Here is an 18,280-nt window from a genome sequence, read left to right as displayed (position 1 = left end):
CATTTATCACTTGCAACTTTGCCATAGAAAGAAAGAGAAAACAATTTGGAAATAACTGACAAGTCAAATAAATAAAAGATCAGTTAAAGAATTAGATCCCTACTGATATAAATATTACCAATAAGATTTTCAAATAATATCAAAAGCACCTAGAAATGAGTATAGAAAACAGTGAAAAATTTCCTAGTACTTTATAATTTGTTTAAAAAATACTTTTAACATTTCCATAGGCCAAAATTATTAGAACTTGAGTTATATTTATGTTATATCTACAATAGAATCATAAACATAAAAACATTACATTTAAACTAACATGAATTATTCTAAAATTTAACACAGAGAAAGATTTCAAAGCTAATTGCTTCAGAAATAAATTATTCCAGAAAAATATAAAATTTTAGGAAATACACCATTTTCTACATAGACTATTTTACAAATCTGTGGAATGGATATATTAACTTCCTCCATGCAAATGTGATGTACAATCATTCAAAATAAACAGAATTGCTTTTCAAAGAAACATGATTGTTGGGACCAACTAACAGAAATGAATATTCAATGACAAATGTAGTACTGAGAGGTAAATTTTAAAAATTAGCTTGCAAAATATGAGCAGGAAAAACGATAAATTTTAATAGGTGGTAACCTCACTGACATCAGCCTTAGCGATGTTTTTGTGGATGTGACTCCAGGTAAGGGAAACAAAAGCAAAAATAAACAAATGAGACTACATCAAACTAAAAAGCTTCCACACAGCAAAGGAAACCATAATCAAAACAAAATGGCAACCTGCTGAATGGGAGAAGATATTTGCAAATCACAAATCTGATAAGGGGTTAATATCCAAAATATATGAAGATCTCATATAACTCAACAACAATAACAAAAATAACTGAATTAAAAATGTGCAGAGGATCTAAATAGACATTTTTCCAAAGGAGACATACAAATGGCCAACAAGTACATGAAAAAAATGTTCAACATCACTAATTATTAGGGAAATGCATATCAAAACCACAATGAGATATCACCTGCCTGTTAGAATGGCTATTATTGAAAAGACAAGAAATAACAAGTATTGGTGAGGATGTAGAGAAAAGGGAATCCTTGTACACTGTTGGTGGGATAGTACATTGATGCAGCCACTATGGAAACAGTATGGAGATTCCTCAAAAAATTAAGAAAAGAACCAGCATATGACCCAGCTATTCCACTTCTGGGTATTTATCTAAAGAACACAAAACCACTAACTTGAAAATATATATGCACCCGTATGTTCATTGCAACATTATTTACAATAGCCAATATAAGGAAATAAGCTAAGCACCCATGATGGATGAATGGATAAAGAAGATATGGTTTATACACACAACGAAATACTACTCAGGCATAAAAGAGAATGAAATTCTGCCATTTGCAACAACATGGATGGACCTTGAAGGTATTATGCTAAGTGAAATCTAAAAAACAAACAAACAAAGAAAGAAAATAAAACAAAAACAAACTGATAGATACAGAGATCAGACTAGTGGTTACCAGAGGGGAAGGGGGTTGGGGAAGGGCAAAACAGGTGAAGAGGGTAAACTGTATGGTGATGGATGGTAACTAGGCTTGTGGTGGTGACCACTTTGTAGTGTATATATATAGATGTCGAATTATAATGCTGTATACCTGAAACTTATATAATAAAAGAAAAGAATCACTGCCCTAAGGTATAATTTTAATTACTACTTTATAAATTATACAGCATTACTTTGTATTTCTTTGCAATAGAAGTGACTGAGATATCTGAACAACAAAGTTCTAGAAAATTCAATTTGCTAACTGAAAAATCTATTTCTCTTTATGTACATACCTAATGCATTTCTCATCTACTTAGGTAGCTATTTGATGCATATTAATGGAGCACAGTAAAAATCAATCTATTCCTAACTTTAAATGACAGGCAATGCAGAGACTCCATACAGGATTAACCCAAGGAGGAACACACCGAGACACAAAGTAATCAAATTGACAAAAATTAAAGATAAAGAAAAAACCTGAAAAGTAACAAGGGAAAAGCAACAAATAACATACAAGGGAATCCCCATAAGGTTATCAGCTGATTTTTCAGCAGAAACTCTGCAGGCCAGAAGGGAGTGTCCTACCTTTTATTTTATGTAAAGGTTTATCTGACATTTATGTTATATCCAATCTATCTTAAGGTGACATCATTTTGTGAAGATATATGAGGAAATCATTGTTTTTTTAAAGAAAACATTGTCTACTAAAAATATCATGATGTAAAGAAAATCTAGACTCAACTTACTTTGAATATCCTCTTGAAGTCTATTTTTCCATACTAGAGAACATAGACACAAGCTATCAAATACCTACAAAAAATGAATGCTGTGATGTTAAGAGAAGAGGTAGAAAGGGAGAAAAGAAATCTCAGACTTTAATTTTTTCGTTCAACTTTATCCACAGTTTGCATCAGTAATATACATTTAGTGTTCCATTTATTTTTAAATGCATCAGAAAATCAATCATAATAGATCTGTGACCAATACAAACATTTCTGAATTCTTCAAAAAATTCAGTTAGAAAAGTCAATAAACTAGCATTCTGTAAAGATAATTATGAAACAAATGGTAATGTATTTTTACTCCTTATTTCAATTCTAACATATCTGACATCACCTCTTTCTTGTGTGATACAGGAATAAAATTTAGCAGAAGCAGCTATCTACTGCATGTTTTAGGTCCTAATAAAATATTTTAGTTTGATTATTTAACCTTCTTCAAATCACAAATCCAATTCAAATAATGATAATTATTCTTAATTCAATAACTGATGAAGTAAATATATAATAACCATAAAGACCATTTAGAATAACTTTACACTTACTCAAAAATACTAAAAGAAATACATCAGAGCCTTGGTATAATGTGTGCTTGGGGACTATGCTGTGAAACTGCCATAGAGGTGATGTTGCCTTTTGCCACTACAGTAAATAAACTGCCATGGTATGGACCTCAGATAGACCCATCTTAAATGGAATTCTGCTTTGCAGTAAAGAATGCTACAAAGGTTCTGGTGTATTTTCTCTTTAAAGTAATAACTAATTGACAAGTAAGTGAAATGCAATAAGGAAATGGCCTATAATTTCACTAATATTTCAATGATATGAAACATGAAGATACTTGTAAAATAATTAACATCTAGATTGATTAACAAGAGGAATTCTACAGCATGATAACTATGAAAGCAGTATGAATGATTGCTGTAGCTTTTAATGATCGCTTTATTTGTAACACTGTCAAATTTTTACATTAAAAACTAACAACTAAGGTATTTGTCATTTCTTACCTTTATTACCCAAGTTTTCACTAGAGAGATTGATTATGTCAATGCCGTTTTTTAAGATCCAACTGAAAAATAATAACTAATTAGCTCAAATATTTAAAGTAATAAATTACTAATAATTTAATTTTTAAATCTTTTAGTCATAAGAAGCTTTAATTCTTTAAAAGCTTCAATTTGACCCTTGGGGAATGTAAAGAACACATCTGTATCCTAAAGCCAAAACTTAATTATATGGCTTCATGCCGATTGATCAAAAAAGTAGAGTTGTTCCTAAACCAACCCTTACTATACCATTTGGCACAATGGTTTTTACCTTTTATATATACCTTTGAAATACCCAGGCCAACATTTTTAGTAAGTTGCATCCATATTAAGAGGTAACAAGTGCAAATAATCACATATTTAACATATGATACTTGCTTGATTACTACGAAAGTAATTATAATTATACTAAGGTTTTTCTACAGCAAACTGAGTTATTCATCACAGTAATGGTTTTGAAAAATTCCTGCACTACTACCAATGCAAATTTATCCATCTCTAAATTAAACAAGGACTTTATGTAACAGTATACTTATGAAAAGATTTATAGAACGGTTTGTGTTTATTTCAACATCATGTTGAGGATCAATTAAGATTTACAGGTTCCACAAATGGACATATTTTCTAATAAAAACCTATTCCTCAATTGCTGCTCTCTGAACCTGAATGTAACCAAAGGCAGCACACTGATGTAATAACGTTCCTGAAAGTCAAGATATAAATCCAAACTTTGGCAGTTTTATCAAAATGTCCTTGACAATTAATTACTCTGCTAATTTGCAAAAACCCTACTGCTTTGTGTAACATTTTCAATACAGAAATAAAATACTTTTCAAATAATACATTTTAAAAGATGATTAAGTTTTGCAAAATTAAATAGCATAAATTAAGCATATTAACATTGTTTTTCTGACAACATGAAATAACCAATTTACGAAAACTGCAATGGACTAAATAAAAAACACAAATGTCACAATGTGAGGCACATTTATCCTCACATATTACTGAACTTACAAAATCTACTAAAATATTTTAAAATTCCATTGATTCCATTAATACATAAAAAGAAATTGCAAAAATGCTTAAGACTATATAAGAGTCATCAATTACACAGGCACTTCACATGTAAACAATCTACAGTACAACTGAAAATATTTTGGCACCAACCTATAATACTAAAAGAATTTAATATAAAGCCAGAGTTCTATAATTTCTACTCACTTTTTTCTAGAAAACTAAGACCAAAGATTGAAGAAATTATGTATAAACTAGAATTACAAGCATATTAAATAACTCAAATATAGAATTGTTTTAAATTGGTAAAAAATGATTACCTTATCCACATGTTCACCAGTATGCTATGATAAAAAAAATTAAACCTAATGTGATTATTGAATTGAAACCACATTTTAAATTTAGTATTAATCTGATTATTGAAAAATAATCAAGGTTATCAGCTGACTTAGTAAAAAGAGAATTTGAATTTATCAAAAACTCTTAAGTTGATCCAGTTTTCCCCCAAAAGAAGTTTGGGCAATGCAAAATTGAATTTTAATGTTTTAACATAATATTTCTTAAACCTAAGGCTTGATGTAATAAAATTATTTTTGATTAGACATCCTTATTCATAAATTTGAGATATTTGAAATCACTTCAAATGAAACTAGACACTTATGATTTTTAAATGTTATAATCAAGCCGTAGAAAGCTGAGATGCCTTGGTTGTAGGTAATTCAAGAAGAGCCTGAACTGTGACACCAACTTTCACAAGACCTCTTTCTTCCAAAATATGATGAGGCAAACAGAGTCTTTCCTGAAAAAAAAAAACAAATGATATCTAAACATTTGCTTCTTAATAGTGTAGCAAAACCTGAAAAAGTCAGAACTGGGTTTTTAAAACATGCTTTTTATGAAACTTCAAGTTAAAAGTACACAATTCTAATTAGATTAAAATCTAATTTTAAAATGTCTGTTTCAATACATTTTTATGGTATGGAATTCTATTTTACAGGTTGTATTTTGACCTGAAGTTGATCTGATACACACAATAAGCAAATATTTTAAAGTGAGACAGTGGTGCTAAATGTTCCCTAAGCTTTCATGCTACAGCAGAAAGAGCACTACATTTCCAGCCAAGGGATCTAAGGGCCATATGAAGTACTAAAGGTACTAAAATTCCCTGAGACTCTGTTTTTTCAACCTGAAAATGGAACTGTGTGAGAAACAAACAGAGCAGTCTATATACGGAACCACTTTGTAAACTGTTCAGTCCTATACAAAACTAGCCACTCTGGTTCTTTCTATCAGTTCTGAGGTTCCATGGTCTGTGATGTATACAGCACTTCAGTACTTTTTTTTTGTCTTAAGGTTACTTCCCTCCAGCTTCTAGTGATGTGTTGCTTCTTAGTTCCAATAGTCTAGAATTTAATAAATAACAACTGCCTTCTCTTCTAAGTCATCACGTGTGTCATTTGATATTCACAACTCTATGAGAAAGAGGGTTCAGAGACAACTTTGCATTAGGTTTCATTAGCCTTCACTGATCCTCTTCTAACAATCTTAATGTTTCCAACGGTTCTGTCTTCACCCTCTTCTCTTTTCAAACTATATCCTCTCCTTGGTATTCTCAAAGCCTCATCAAAACTACAAGGGTTTTAACTGAAGGTCTGCATGCATGTGCACAACAAATAAATTTGGTTGCATTTTTGAAGAAACAATGCATTCTACTGCTTCAGGTGGGACACTCGCTTATCTCAGGAAAATAAGAATGGATACATTGGGTGGCAAACAGACCATCTACAGGTCCCATCTGGTCCATAATTTGTTTTAGTTAGCTACCACAGTATTTTAAAAATCTAGAAACATTACTTTTTTTTTTGCAGTACATGGGCCTCTCACTGTTGTGGCCTCTCCCGTTGCGGAGCACAGGCTCCGGACGCGCAGGCTCAGCGGCCATGGCTCACGGGCCTAGCCACTCCGTGGCATGTGGGATCTTCCCGGACCGGGGCACGAATCCGTGTCCCCTGCATCGGCAGGCGGACTCTCAACCACTGCGTCACCAGGGAAGCTCACTTTTTTTTTTTTAATTCAGTGTTTCTAGAAACATTGGAAGCCTTGGCAAGACAGGGCCCTTATTCCCAAATAGTAACAACTATATTTTCCATCCTGATAACTTTCAAATCTTTATTTCCTGCCAAGATCTCTCTATTGAGCTCCAGATACAAATGTCAACTTGATACAGCCAAATGGATATCCAACAGACATATCAAAATCAATATGTCCACAACAGAACTACTTCTTACTAAATTAACTTCTCCACTGTATTCTATACCTCAGTGAGTAATACACTATTCAATCTCTCTCAACATAAACCTGGGAATCATAGTAGTCTCTTTCCTCCTTACTCCCGTAAGTCAATCACCAAATACTACTGATAATATCTCATTTATCAAGAGTTCTCAAAAACTATCTTCTCACTCCATTTTCACTGCAACATTTGTTGCCCTCCTAATATTTTGCTTATTTATTCAAAAAACCACTAAAATATATATTAGAAAAGAAAAACAGGTGTCACATCAATGACCTCAACTCTCATCTTAGAAACTAGAAAAAGAAAAGCAAAGTAAACCAATGGTAAGCATAAAGAAGGAAATAATGAAGATGAGAGAGGAAAACAATAAAATTAAAAAACAGAAAATAATAGCAAAAAAAAATCAATGAAACCAAACATTAGTTCATTGAGAAAATTTTTTTAAATTCATAAATCCCTCGCTAGATTAATCACAAAAAAGAGAGAAAATACAAGAATTACCAATATCAGGAATAAAAGAAGTGACACCACAAGAGAGTCTACAAATACTAAAATGATAATAAGGGGGACATTATAAACAACATTATAACAATAAGTTTGACAAACTACATGAAATGGACAAATTCTTTGAAAGATACAGTATACCAAAGCTCATACAAGAACAAACAGAAAAATAGAATAGCCCTATATCTAATAAAGAAATTGAATTGTAGTTAAATACTTTCCCACAAAGAAAACCCCTTGCCTAGATGGCTTCAAGGTTCAATAATGAATTTGACTAAATATTTAATAAAGAAATAATAGCAATTCTACCCAAAATCTTCAAGAAAAGTGAACAGCAGGGAATACTTCCTAACATGTTCCATGAGGTCAGCATTACTGGACACCAAAACCAGGCAAAACCATTAAAAGAAAGAAAACAGAAGACTAATAACCCCACTAACATAGATGCAAAAGGGCTAAACAAAATTTTAGCAAATTGAATCCAACAATATAAAAATAACAACAACAAAATCCATCATGACCAAGTAGGGTTTATCCCAGAAGTCCAGGTTTGAGTTAATATCTGAAAATCAACCAATGTAATTCACAATGCTGTGAAAGAAAAAATATGTTAACTCAGCAGATGTAGAAAAAGCACTTGACACAACAACATCCATTTGTGGTAAGAACTCTCAGAAAACTAGAATCATATTTCTCATAAGGAACCTGTATCTGGAATATATACAGAAGTTAATAATAAAAAGGAGACTAATTCAATTAACAAATGAGCACAGGATTTGAAAAGACATTTCTCCAAAGAATATATACAAATAGTCAAAAGGCACACAAAAAGATGCCCAACATCATTAATCATTAAGGAAATGCTAATAATCAAAACCACAATGGGGCTTCCCTGGTAGTCCAGCGGTTAATACTCCGTGCTCCCAATGCAGGGGGCCCGGGTTCGATCCCCGGTCAGGGAACTAGATCCTGCATGCTGCAACTAAGACCCGGTGCAGCCAAATAAATAAATAAATATTTTTTTAAAAAAACCCACAATGAGACCACTTCAGACCCACTAGTATGACTAGAATCAAAAAGGTAGACAAAGGCTTCCCTGGTGGCACAGTGGTTGCGAGTCCGCCTGCCAATGCAGGGGACACGGGTTTGTGCCCTGGTCCGGGAAAATCCCACATGCCGCGGAGCGGCTGGGACCATGAGCCATGGCCGCTGAACCTGTGCGTCCAGAGCCTGTGCTCCACAACGGGAGAGACCACAACAGTGAGAGGCCCGTGTACTGCAAAAAAAAAAAAAAAAAAGGTAGACAATGATAATTGCTGGTGAGGATTCAGAGAAATTAGAACCCTCATACATTGCTGGTGGTAATGTAAATCAGAAAATAGCTTAGCAGTTCCTCAGAAAGGTAAACATAGAGCTACCATGTAATCCAGCATAGAGCAACCATATAAACTACCATATAACCTAGTTAACTAAGAGAATTAAAACATTTTCAAACAAAAACGTGTTCATGAATGTGCATAGCAGCATTATTCACAATAAACAATGAGTGGAAACAGCCCTAATATCCATCAACTGATGAACGGTAAACAAACTGTGGTATATACATAGAGCCCTAAAAAATGAGGTAGAGCCATATTTCAGAGATAGAGACTCCAGTTCTAGATCACCAAAATAAAGCAAATATTACAATAAAGTAAGTCACATGAACTTTTGTTTCCTAGTGAATACAAAAGTTATGTTTACATTATACTGCACTCTATTAGTGTGCAATAACACTGTCTTAAAACAAACCTTAATTATAAAATACTTTCTTGCTAAAAAATTCTAATCATCATCTGACAATGCAGGGTTGCCACAAACCTTCAATTCATAAAAAATGCAGTAACTGTGAAGCACAATAAAGTGAAGTGCAATAAAACGGTATGTCTGTACTGCTTTATGCTACAACATGGATGAACCTTGAGAGTATTATGCTAAATGGAAGAAGCCAGACACAAAAGACCCCATAACATATGATGTCATTAATATGTGATGTCCAGAATAGGAAAATTCATAGAGATAGAACAGGAGAAGGACTGTTAACAGGTAAGAGGTTTCTTTCTGGGGTGATAAAAATATTCTACACTTAGGGAATGTGAATTGGCATAGCCACTATGGAGAACAGTATGGAGGTTCCTTAAAAAACTAAAAATAGAACTACCATATGACCCAGCAATCCTACTACTAGGCATATACCTTGAGAAAGCCATAATTCAAAAAGAGTCATGTACCAAAATGTTCATTGCAGCTCTGTTTACAATAGCCAGGAGATGGAAGCAACCTAAGTGTCCATCATCGGATGAATGGATAAAGAAGATGTGGCACATATATACAATGGAATATCACTCAGCCATAAAAAGAAACGAAATTGAGTTATTTGTAGTGAGGTGGATGGACCTAGAGTCTGTCATACAGAGTGAAGTAAGTCAGAAAGAGAAAGACAAATACCATATGCTAACACATATATATGGAATTTAAGAAAAAAAATGTCATGAAGAACCTAGGGGAAAGACAGGAATAAAGACACAGACCTACTAGAGAATGGACTTGAGGATATGGGGAGGGGGAAGGGTAAGCTGTGACAAAGTGAGAGAGTGGCATGGACATATATACACTACCAAATGTAAAATAGATCGCTAGTGGGAAGTAGCCGCATAGCACAGGGAGATCAGCTCGGTGCTTTGTGACCACCTAGAGGGGTGGGATAGGAAGGGTGGGAGGGAGGGAGACGCAAGAGGCAAGATATATGGGAACATATGTATATGTATAACTGATTCGTTTTGTTATAAAGCAGAAACTAACACACCATTGTAAAGCAATTATACTCCAATAAAGATGTTAAACAAAAAAATGAGCTTGTGAAAAAACTAGAACTCAGGCCCACCAGACCTACTGAATCACAATCTGCACTTTTACAATCTCCCCAGTGTACCAGTGTACCCATGAATAGTTGAAAGGTACATTTCTACCTCCACATGTCTTTTCTGAGAAATAAACACATTTTATCCAGTTTCATATAAATAAAACACTCAAAAATGCAAAAAATAAAAAAATATTCTACACTTAGACCGCTGCCCAACTCTGTGAATATACTAAAAATCATTGAATTATACACTTTAAATGGGTGAATTTTATGGTATGTTAATTATATCTCAATAATAATGTTTAAAAAAAAATGTGTGTAACCAATCCCAGGCCTAAAAAAAGATAACTTCAATCCATACTTTTCAACACATATAAAAATTAACTGGACCTGCACAGAAGGGGAGAGGTGGCACATCCAGACAGGGGCCTCAGGAGTGTGGAGTTCTGGAGTTTCGTACCATGTTGATGACAGGCTCTTAGTGCCCCAGCCAGGCCTCAGGGCTGTGCCTCTGAGGTGGGAGAGCCAAGTTCAGGACACTGGTCTACAAGAGACCTCCCAGCTCCACATAATATCAAACAGCAAAAATCTCCCAGAGATCTCCATCTCAACACCAAGACCCAGCTCCACTCAACGACCAGCAAGCTACAGTGCTGGACACCCTATGCCAAACAACTAGCAAGACAGGAACACAACCCCACCCATTAGCAGAGAGGCTGCCTAAAATCATAATAAGGCCACAGACACCCCAAAACACACCACCAGACATGGACCTGCCCACTAGAAAGACAAGATCCAGCCTCATCCACCAGAACAGAGGCACTAGTCCCGTCCACCAGGAAGCCTACACAACCCACTGAACCAACCTTAGCCACTGGGGACAGACACCAAAAAAAACGGGAACTATGAACCTGCAGCCTGCAAAAAGGAGACCCCAAACACAGTAAGATAAGAAAAACGAGAAGACAGAAGAACACACAGCAGATGAAGAAGCAAGATAAAAACCCACCAGACCAAACAAATGAAGAGAAAATAGGCAGTCTACCTGAAAAAGAATTCAGAATAATGATAGTAAAGATGGTCCAAAATCTTGGAAATAGAATGGAGAAAATACAAGAAACGTTTAACAAGGACCTAGAAGAACTAAAGAGCAAACAGCAGGGATGAAAAACACAATAAATGAAATGAAAAATTCTCTAGAAGGGATCAACAGCAGAATAACTGAGGCAGAAGAATGTATAAGTGACCTGGAAGATAAAACAGTGGAAATAACTACTACAGAGCAAAATAAAGAAAAAAGAATGAAAGGAATTGAGGACAGTCTCAGAGACCTCTGGGACAACATTATAGGCACCAACATTCGAATTACAGGCGTCCCAGAAGAAGAGGAGAAAAAGAAAGGAACTGAGAAAATCTTTGAAGAGATTATAGTTGAAAACTTCCTTAATATGGGAAAGGAAATAGTTAATCAAGTCGAGGAAGCACAGAGAGTCCCATTCAGGATAAATCCAAGGAGAAACACACCAAGACACATATTAATCAAACTATCAAAAATTAAATACAAAGAAAAAATATTAAAAGCAGCAACAGAAAAGCAACAAATAACACACAAGGGAATCCCCATAACGTTAACAGCTGATCTTTCAGAAGAAACTCTGCAAGCCAGAAAGGAGTGGCAGGACATATTTAAAGTGATGAAGGAGGAAAATCTAGAACCAAGATTACTCTACACAGCAAGGATCTCATTCAGATTTGATGGAGAAATTAAAAGCTTTACAGACAAGCAAAAGCTAAGAGAATTCAGCACCACCAAACCAGCTTTACAACAAATGCTAGGGGAACTTCTCTAGGCAGGAAACACAAGAGAAAGAAAAGACCTACAATAACAAACCCAAAACAATTAAGAAAATGGTAATAGGAACATACATATCAATAATTACCTTAAATGTCAATGGACTAAATGCTCCCACCAAAAGACACAGACTGGCTGAATGGATACAAAAACAAGGCCCGTATATATATTGTCTACAAGAGACCCACTTCAGACCTAGGGACACATACAGACGGACAGTGAGGGTATGGAAAAGATATTCCATGCAAATGCAAATCAGAAGAAAGCTGGAGTAGCAATTCTCATATCAGACAAAATAGACTTTAAAACAAAGACTATTACAAGAGACAAAGAAGGACACTACATAATGATCAAGGGATCGATCCAAGAAGAAGATATAACAATTGTAAATATTTATACACCCAACATAGGAGCACCTCAATACATAAGGCAAATGCTAACAGACATAAAAGGGGAAATCGACACTAACACATTCATAGTAGGGGACTTTAACACCCCACTTTCACCAATGGACAGATCATCCAAAATGAAAATAAATAAGGAAACACAAGCTTTATTTGGTACATTAAACAAGATGGACTTAATTGATATTTATAGGACATTCCATCCAAAAACAACAAAATACACACTCTTTTCAAGTGCTCATAGAACATTCTCCAGGACAGATCATATCTTGGGTCACATATCAAGCCTTGGTAAATTTAAGAAAATTGAAATCGTGTCAAGTATCTTTTCTGACCACAATGCTATGAGACTAGATATCAATTACAGGAAAAAATCTGTAAAAAATACAAACACTTGGAGGCTAAACAATACACTACTTAATAACCAAGAGATCACTGAAGAAATCAAAGAGGAACTCAAAAAACACCTAGAAACAAATGACAATGGAAACACAACCACCCAACACCTATGGGATACAGCAAAAGCAGTTGTAAGAGGGAAGTTTAGGGTAATACAATCCTACCTTAAGAAACAAGAAATATCTCAAATAAACAACCTAACCTTACACCTAAAGCAATTAGAGAAATAAGAACAAAAAACCCCAAAGTTAGCAGAAGGAAAGAAATAAAAATCAGATCAGAAATAAATGAAAAAGAAATGAAGGAAACAATACCAAAGATCAATAAAACTAAAAGCTGGTTCTTTGAGAAGACAAACAAAATTGATAAACCATTAGCCAGACTCATCAAGAAAAAAAGGAAGAAGACTCAAATCAATAGAATTAGAAATGAAAAAGGGGAAGTAAAAACTGACACTGCAGAAATACAAAGGATCATGAGAGATTACTATAAGCAACTATATGCCAATAAAATGGACAACCTGGAAGAAATGGACAAATTCTTAGAAATGCACAACCTGCCAAGACTGAACCAGGAAGAAATAGAAAATATGAACAGACCAACCACAAGCACTGAAATTGAAACTGTGATTAAAAATCTTCCAACAGGGCTTCCCTGGTGGCGCAGTGGTTGAGAGTCTGCCTGCCAATGCAGGGGACACGGGTTCATGCCCCGGTCCAGGAAGATCCCACGTGCCGCAGGGCGGCTAGGCCCGTGAGCCATGGCCGCTGAGCCTGCGCGCCCGGAGCCTGTGCTCCGCAACGGGAGAGGCCACAACAGTGAGAGGCCCGTATACCGCAAAAAAAAAAAAAAAAAAAAAAAATCTTCCAACAAACAAAAGCCCAGGACCAGATGGCTTCACAGGCGAATTCTATCAAACATTTAGAGAAGAGCTAACACCTATCCTTCTCAAACTCTTCCAAAATAGAGCAGAGGGAGGAACACTCCCAAACTCATTCTATGAGGCCACCATCACCCTGATACCAAAACCAGACAAAGATGTCACAAAGGAAGAAAACTACAGGCCAATATCACTGATGAATATAGATGCAAAAATCCTCCACAAAATACTAGCAAACTGAATGCAACAGCACATTAAAAGGATCATACACCATGATCAAGTGGGGTTTATTCCTGGAATGCAAAGATTCTTCAATATACGCAAATCAATCAATGTGATACACCACATTAACAAATTGAAGGAGAAAAACTATGTGATCATCTCAATAGATGCAGAGAAAGCTTTTGACAAAATTCAACACCCATTTATGATAAAAACCCTGCAGAAAGTAGGCATAGAGGGAACTTTCCTCAACATAATAAAGGTCATATATGACAAACCCACAGCCAACATCACCCTCAATGGTGAAAAACTGAAACTATTTCTACAATTACTTTAAAAGCAGCTTAAAATCATTCATTAGATAGCTGTTACAGTTGAAGCTGGGACTCAGTAGAAGGTACCAAGGGAAGGTATTCATTTTCATGTTCAGAAAGCATTACTCATTCCTACTGTGAAGAAGAATCCAGTTTGCATGCAATAAATTAATAATTAAATGATCATTTTGTTAGAAAAATAATTACCTGTGAGACACCCAGCTTTTTACAAGCATCAAGAAAATTTTCTACATTTCTTCGACATTTTGCCATGCTAAGTTTAGGCTGTAAAGTAAGATAAAAAGGTATATTTTCAGGTATATTTATACAAAATTAATAAAAACTGAAAATTAAATTTATTGAAGTATATTATTTAAAGATTGTTTCAAGAAGCTCTATCTTCCTTTAGAGAACTAACAAATTGCAGACAAAACTTACCACTGCTGGTGATGGCACATGAATACTAGCTACAGAGCGTGGCCTTATGTGATTGGCTAAATGGCAAAGAACAACCCCATCCATCAGTGCAGCTCCAATGTCATCAGGCAAAATTACTTTTAACCTGGATTCGAGATTCTACAAAAGAAACGGGTATAAATCACAGATATTCTATCTAAACATATATGTTATATATTTATACAACTAACCATTATGTAATCTAAAATTTTAAAGAGTACTGAAAATAAAATATACCTTGTTAATTTTCCACATTAAACCCATTTCTGTAAAGGAGACCTGAAAGGTCAATATGACTTACATTGCGAAGTTGTCGTATTTGCTCTCGTTCTTCCCGTAGATGTTCCATCTTTCTTCTCATTGTAAAACCTGGATCTGCTGCCCCATATTCCTGACGAGATGAGCGGCTAAAAGCTATAAAACAGAAATTTCCTAGCTTATTACAAAGCTAACAGGAAGGATCAACCATCGGTGGGGAAAGAGACATGATAAAAAGAACCAGAACAAAATGACATAAAACACTATTATTATTAATAAATTCTAAATATTTTTTACAGAATATAACTGAAATCTGCTTATTTGCATAATTGAAAGTAACAGGGAAGACAAGTGTAACAATTTCTACCACCTATACATGTTCTTACTTAAACATATTATTAGAAACTTATGATCCAGGTTAAGAATTATTACTGAACACAAATCAGCCTTTATTATCTTTAAAGAAAAAGGAAATTATTCTTGAAGGTCAATACAGTTATTCACGAATAAAAACTATAATTCAATACCTTGCCAAGTAACATGGATCCATTTTCTTTTGGGCTTGCCAAATGCGAAAAGATCCCTTTTTAAAACCACAATATAATGGAGTGCTATAATTTCAAACAGTGTTTGGTCTGCTGGCAGAGTGGTCATTCTAATAGCAGTCACAGTAGAGTAGAAATAAGACTGCAGTATATCTAAGGCAAAAAGCTGAGGTTTCAGGAGCTTGAAAGTAAAGAGGAAGAAAGAAATGGGGAATGGGAATTGGAAAGACAAATAAGGTTAAGAGAAAATTACTTTTAGGAGAGGGGAAAGAATCTATGTGTACTTAAAACTATGGAATCAATCCCATTTAAGCTGAGAAACTCGTTTCATATATAGCCAATAAATTTTATTCGCAGAATATATATTTACCTGATCTAGGCTTCAAGCCAAAGGGACCATGTGAAAAAGCATCAGTTCTATCATAATCCTAAAAACAAAAAACAAATAAAACCTCTTTTCTTTCAAAATAATCAAGGTAGTTATTCATATCCATTCCAATTTTGAGAAGTATTTTTTTCCATGATTAGTGTAGTAGAGAAAGGTAAACTGCATTTGAATTCAAATTGATATATTTCACTTCTAAAAGGTCTATAAATATTTGCTAATTGACTTCTCCCTCATAGTATAAGGAAAATGAAAATTATTGAAGCATATAAAATAGGTATTTTTTGAATGAAGAACCAGATTAAAGTCTCCCCCAAAATGAAAAAAAGCTTCAATGAAAAGATAAGTGAAATTAGTAAAACTTACTCAGTACCTACTTTGGACTTGACCCTTAGTGGATAATCTGAGGCAAATATACACATTCATACTAATAGGGGCTGCAGAGTGATACATAATAAAGTATTATTTCTTCTATCTGAATGCACATTGTTTCAAAGTGCTTTCACACAGTAGTGTGCTTTGGAAAGAACTGTGGTATATTTTAAAAATCTGAACTTAGAGTCAGAAAGTTTAGGCTAAGCCTTGAGCAAAACATTTAATTTCTCTGTAACTGTTCCTTCATCTTTAAAATGGGATGTTGTAAAGATTAAGTGAGATAACTAAAAGAAAACACTTTGTAAATTATAAGATGGAAAGATAATGTAATTTTAGCAGCATCTTATTTAATGTGTACAACAACTGAAGTAGCCAGAGTCTGGGCTTCAGTCACTTCTCTACCATTTATCGACTGGAGTCTTTAAGAAAAGTTATCAGTCTCTGCAGCTATAAAATGATGAGTATACTACCCAGCTCACGGGACTGCTCTTAGGTTTAAATGTATAGGCAAGCACTTTGTTAATAGTAAAGCACTATACTATAGTACAATTATACTAATTGTTTTTATCATTTTCCTTTCACAGATGAAACTAAAACAATCAGAATTCTGTTGACTCTCTTAATTTTCTGATTAACGTATGATAAGCAATTCAAGTTGAAAGTCAGTTGAGCTACTAAAATACATGCTCACCACCCTATCCCTCTACAAGCCTCAGTTTGTCTTGATTACCTCGGTTAAAGTGTTATGAATTTCCAGACAAAATTTTCACTTATCCAAATGTAAGGAAAAATGTATTATAAAAGCAATATAATTTATTTGAGAAAACTGGCACTGATACTCTCCCCATGAGCACAGATCATAAAATCATGAAGTACCTAGTTAAATAAGGCAGCACTTACATTTGTTATAACTGAAAGTAAAAAAAGGATTTACAAAAGCATGTGACGAAGACTAATTTTAGGATATCCTAATTTAAATTATTTTCTAAAAGAATGCAAACCATTTTCCTGCCATATAAATAATTTAGAAACATATTTATAAAATTAATGTCCACGTCCATTTAACAGTTTTATAATGCAACTCACCCAAAACAATAGACAAAGAATCCTGGCTTTTTAAAAAATTAACATCACCTATATAAGATGAAATACTGGCTAATTAACCAAAGTTATATGGTGAATTTGGATCATCCAAACGTTTAGACAAAGTTCTGAATTCACCAAATGAACACAAAATCATCTATTTACTAATGCCAATACACTTTTAGAATACTAAAGTAATCTGAAGTAGAAGAGATACTGTTTAGAATTTTTTAAATTTATCTCTTATTGTGAAGCAATAGGTTTAACTAAATTAGAAGAGTTAATCATTCAAACCACCAAAGTATTTGATTGAGATCTCAGAAACTCTAACTTTCATCTACCCCTTCTCCCCATGCTCCTCCTTAGGTCTAAGATGCTAGGAAAGGTGTACCCTCCTGTCGATAGGAACAACCCACTACAGGGATGTTTCTCGTGGAAAAAGGAAGTTTTTCTTGCATTGCTTTCAGACCTAACTGGTTATGAGAAAAACCAAAGGCCATTGCACAATGCTGAAGTACTTTTTTCAAATTTAAAATCTGAAAGCTGTTCTTATCATTGATTTCAAAATATGGATGAATTATAAAACATAAAAAAATGTATAAAGTGAATTATTTTCTGTAATCTATAGGCATTTTTCAATAACTAATTTAAGTGATATTGATTATGAATATTTGTTCAAAAATATAGTGTTCTTAGAATTTTTTATAGGCTAGGTTTGTATAAATTAACCTACTATGGATTTTTAAATATGGGTGAATAAATTACACTTAAAAAAAAGAAAGATGAGGTTAGAGAGAAGAGACAAAGAAACCTATGTAAACACATTTAAAAACAGAACTTGTACCTCAGATGATACTGGAGATTGTGGTGACATATTAGCATTATCACTGTCTTGCTAAAATATAAAAACAAGAAGATGAAAGATGAAATTAAAATATGAATGATGATTTAGACATATAAAAGGAAAACTGAAAATTTTTTGATTAACTACTAAAGGAAGAATC

At 34.1% G+C, this 18,280-nt stretch overlaps 1 protein-coding gene and 1 non-coding gene across 4 annotated transcripts in view; both read right to left on the bottom strand.

Moving 5' to 3' along the window:
* Positions 1-2,419: 2,419 nt before the first annotated feature.
* The window catches only part of LRCH2 (leucine rich repeats and calponin homology domain containing 2), a 92,702-nt gene continuing 76,841 nt past the window's right edge, over positions 2,420-18,280 (bottom strand). For 2 of the 3 annotated variants that reach the window (XM_060292280.1, XM_030835720.2), the window contains 6 exons: positions 18,121-18,171; positions 15,804-15,861; positions 14,932-15,044; positions 14,613-14,750; positions 14,382-14,459; positions 2,420-5,200 (listed from right to left, as the gene is read on the bottom strand). In XM_060292280.1, coding sequence (XP_060148263.1) covers positions 5,081-5,200; positions 14,382-14,459; positions 14,613-14,750; positions 14,932-15,044; positions 15,804-15,861; positions 18,121-18,171 — 558 coding nt within the window. In that variant the 3' untranslated portion in view covers positions 2,420-5,080. The remainder of the gene's footprint in view (positions 5,201-14,381; positions 14,460-14,612; positions 14,751-14,931; positions 15,045-15,803; positions 15,862-18,120; positions 18,172-18,280) is intronic. The other variant, XM_060292281.1, reaches the window with a different exon arrangement.
* Positions 17,660-17,788, bottom strand: LOC115841678 (small nucleolar RNA SNORA35). The gene has a single exon (XR_004034918.1). It is a non-coding gene; the product is annotated as a small nucleolar RNA SNORA35 (small nucleolar RNA).

The sequence above is a fragment of the Globicephala melas genome, chromosome X, assembly GCF_963455315.2.
Source record: "Globicephala melas chromosome X, mGloMel1.2, whole genome shotgun sequence".
In the NCBI taxonomy this organism is placed as follows: Eukaryota; Metazoa; Chordata; class Mammalia; order Artiodactyla; family Delphinidae; genus Globicephala; species Globicephala melas.
This window is presented reverse-complemented; position numbering and strand designations above follow the sequence as displayed.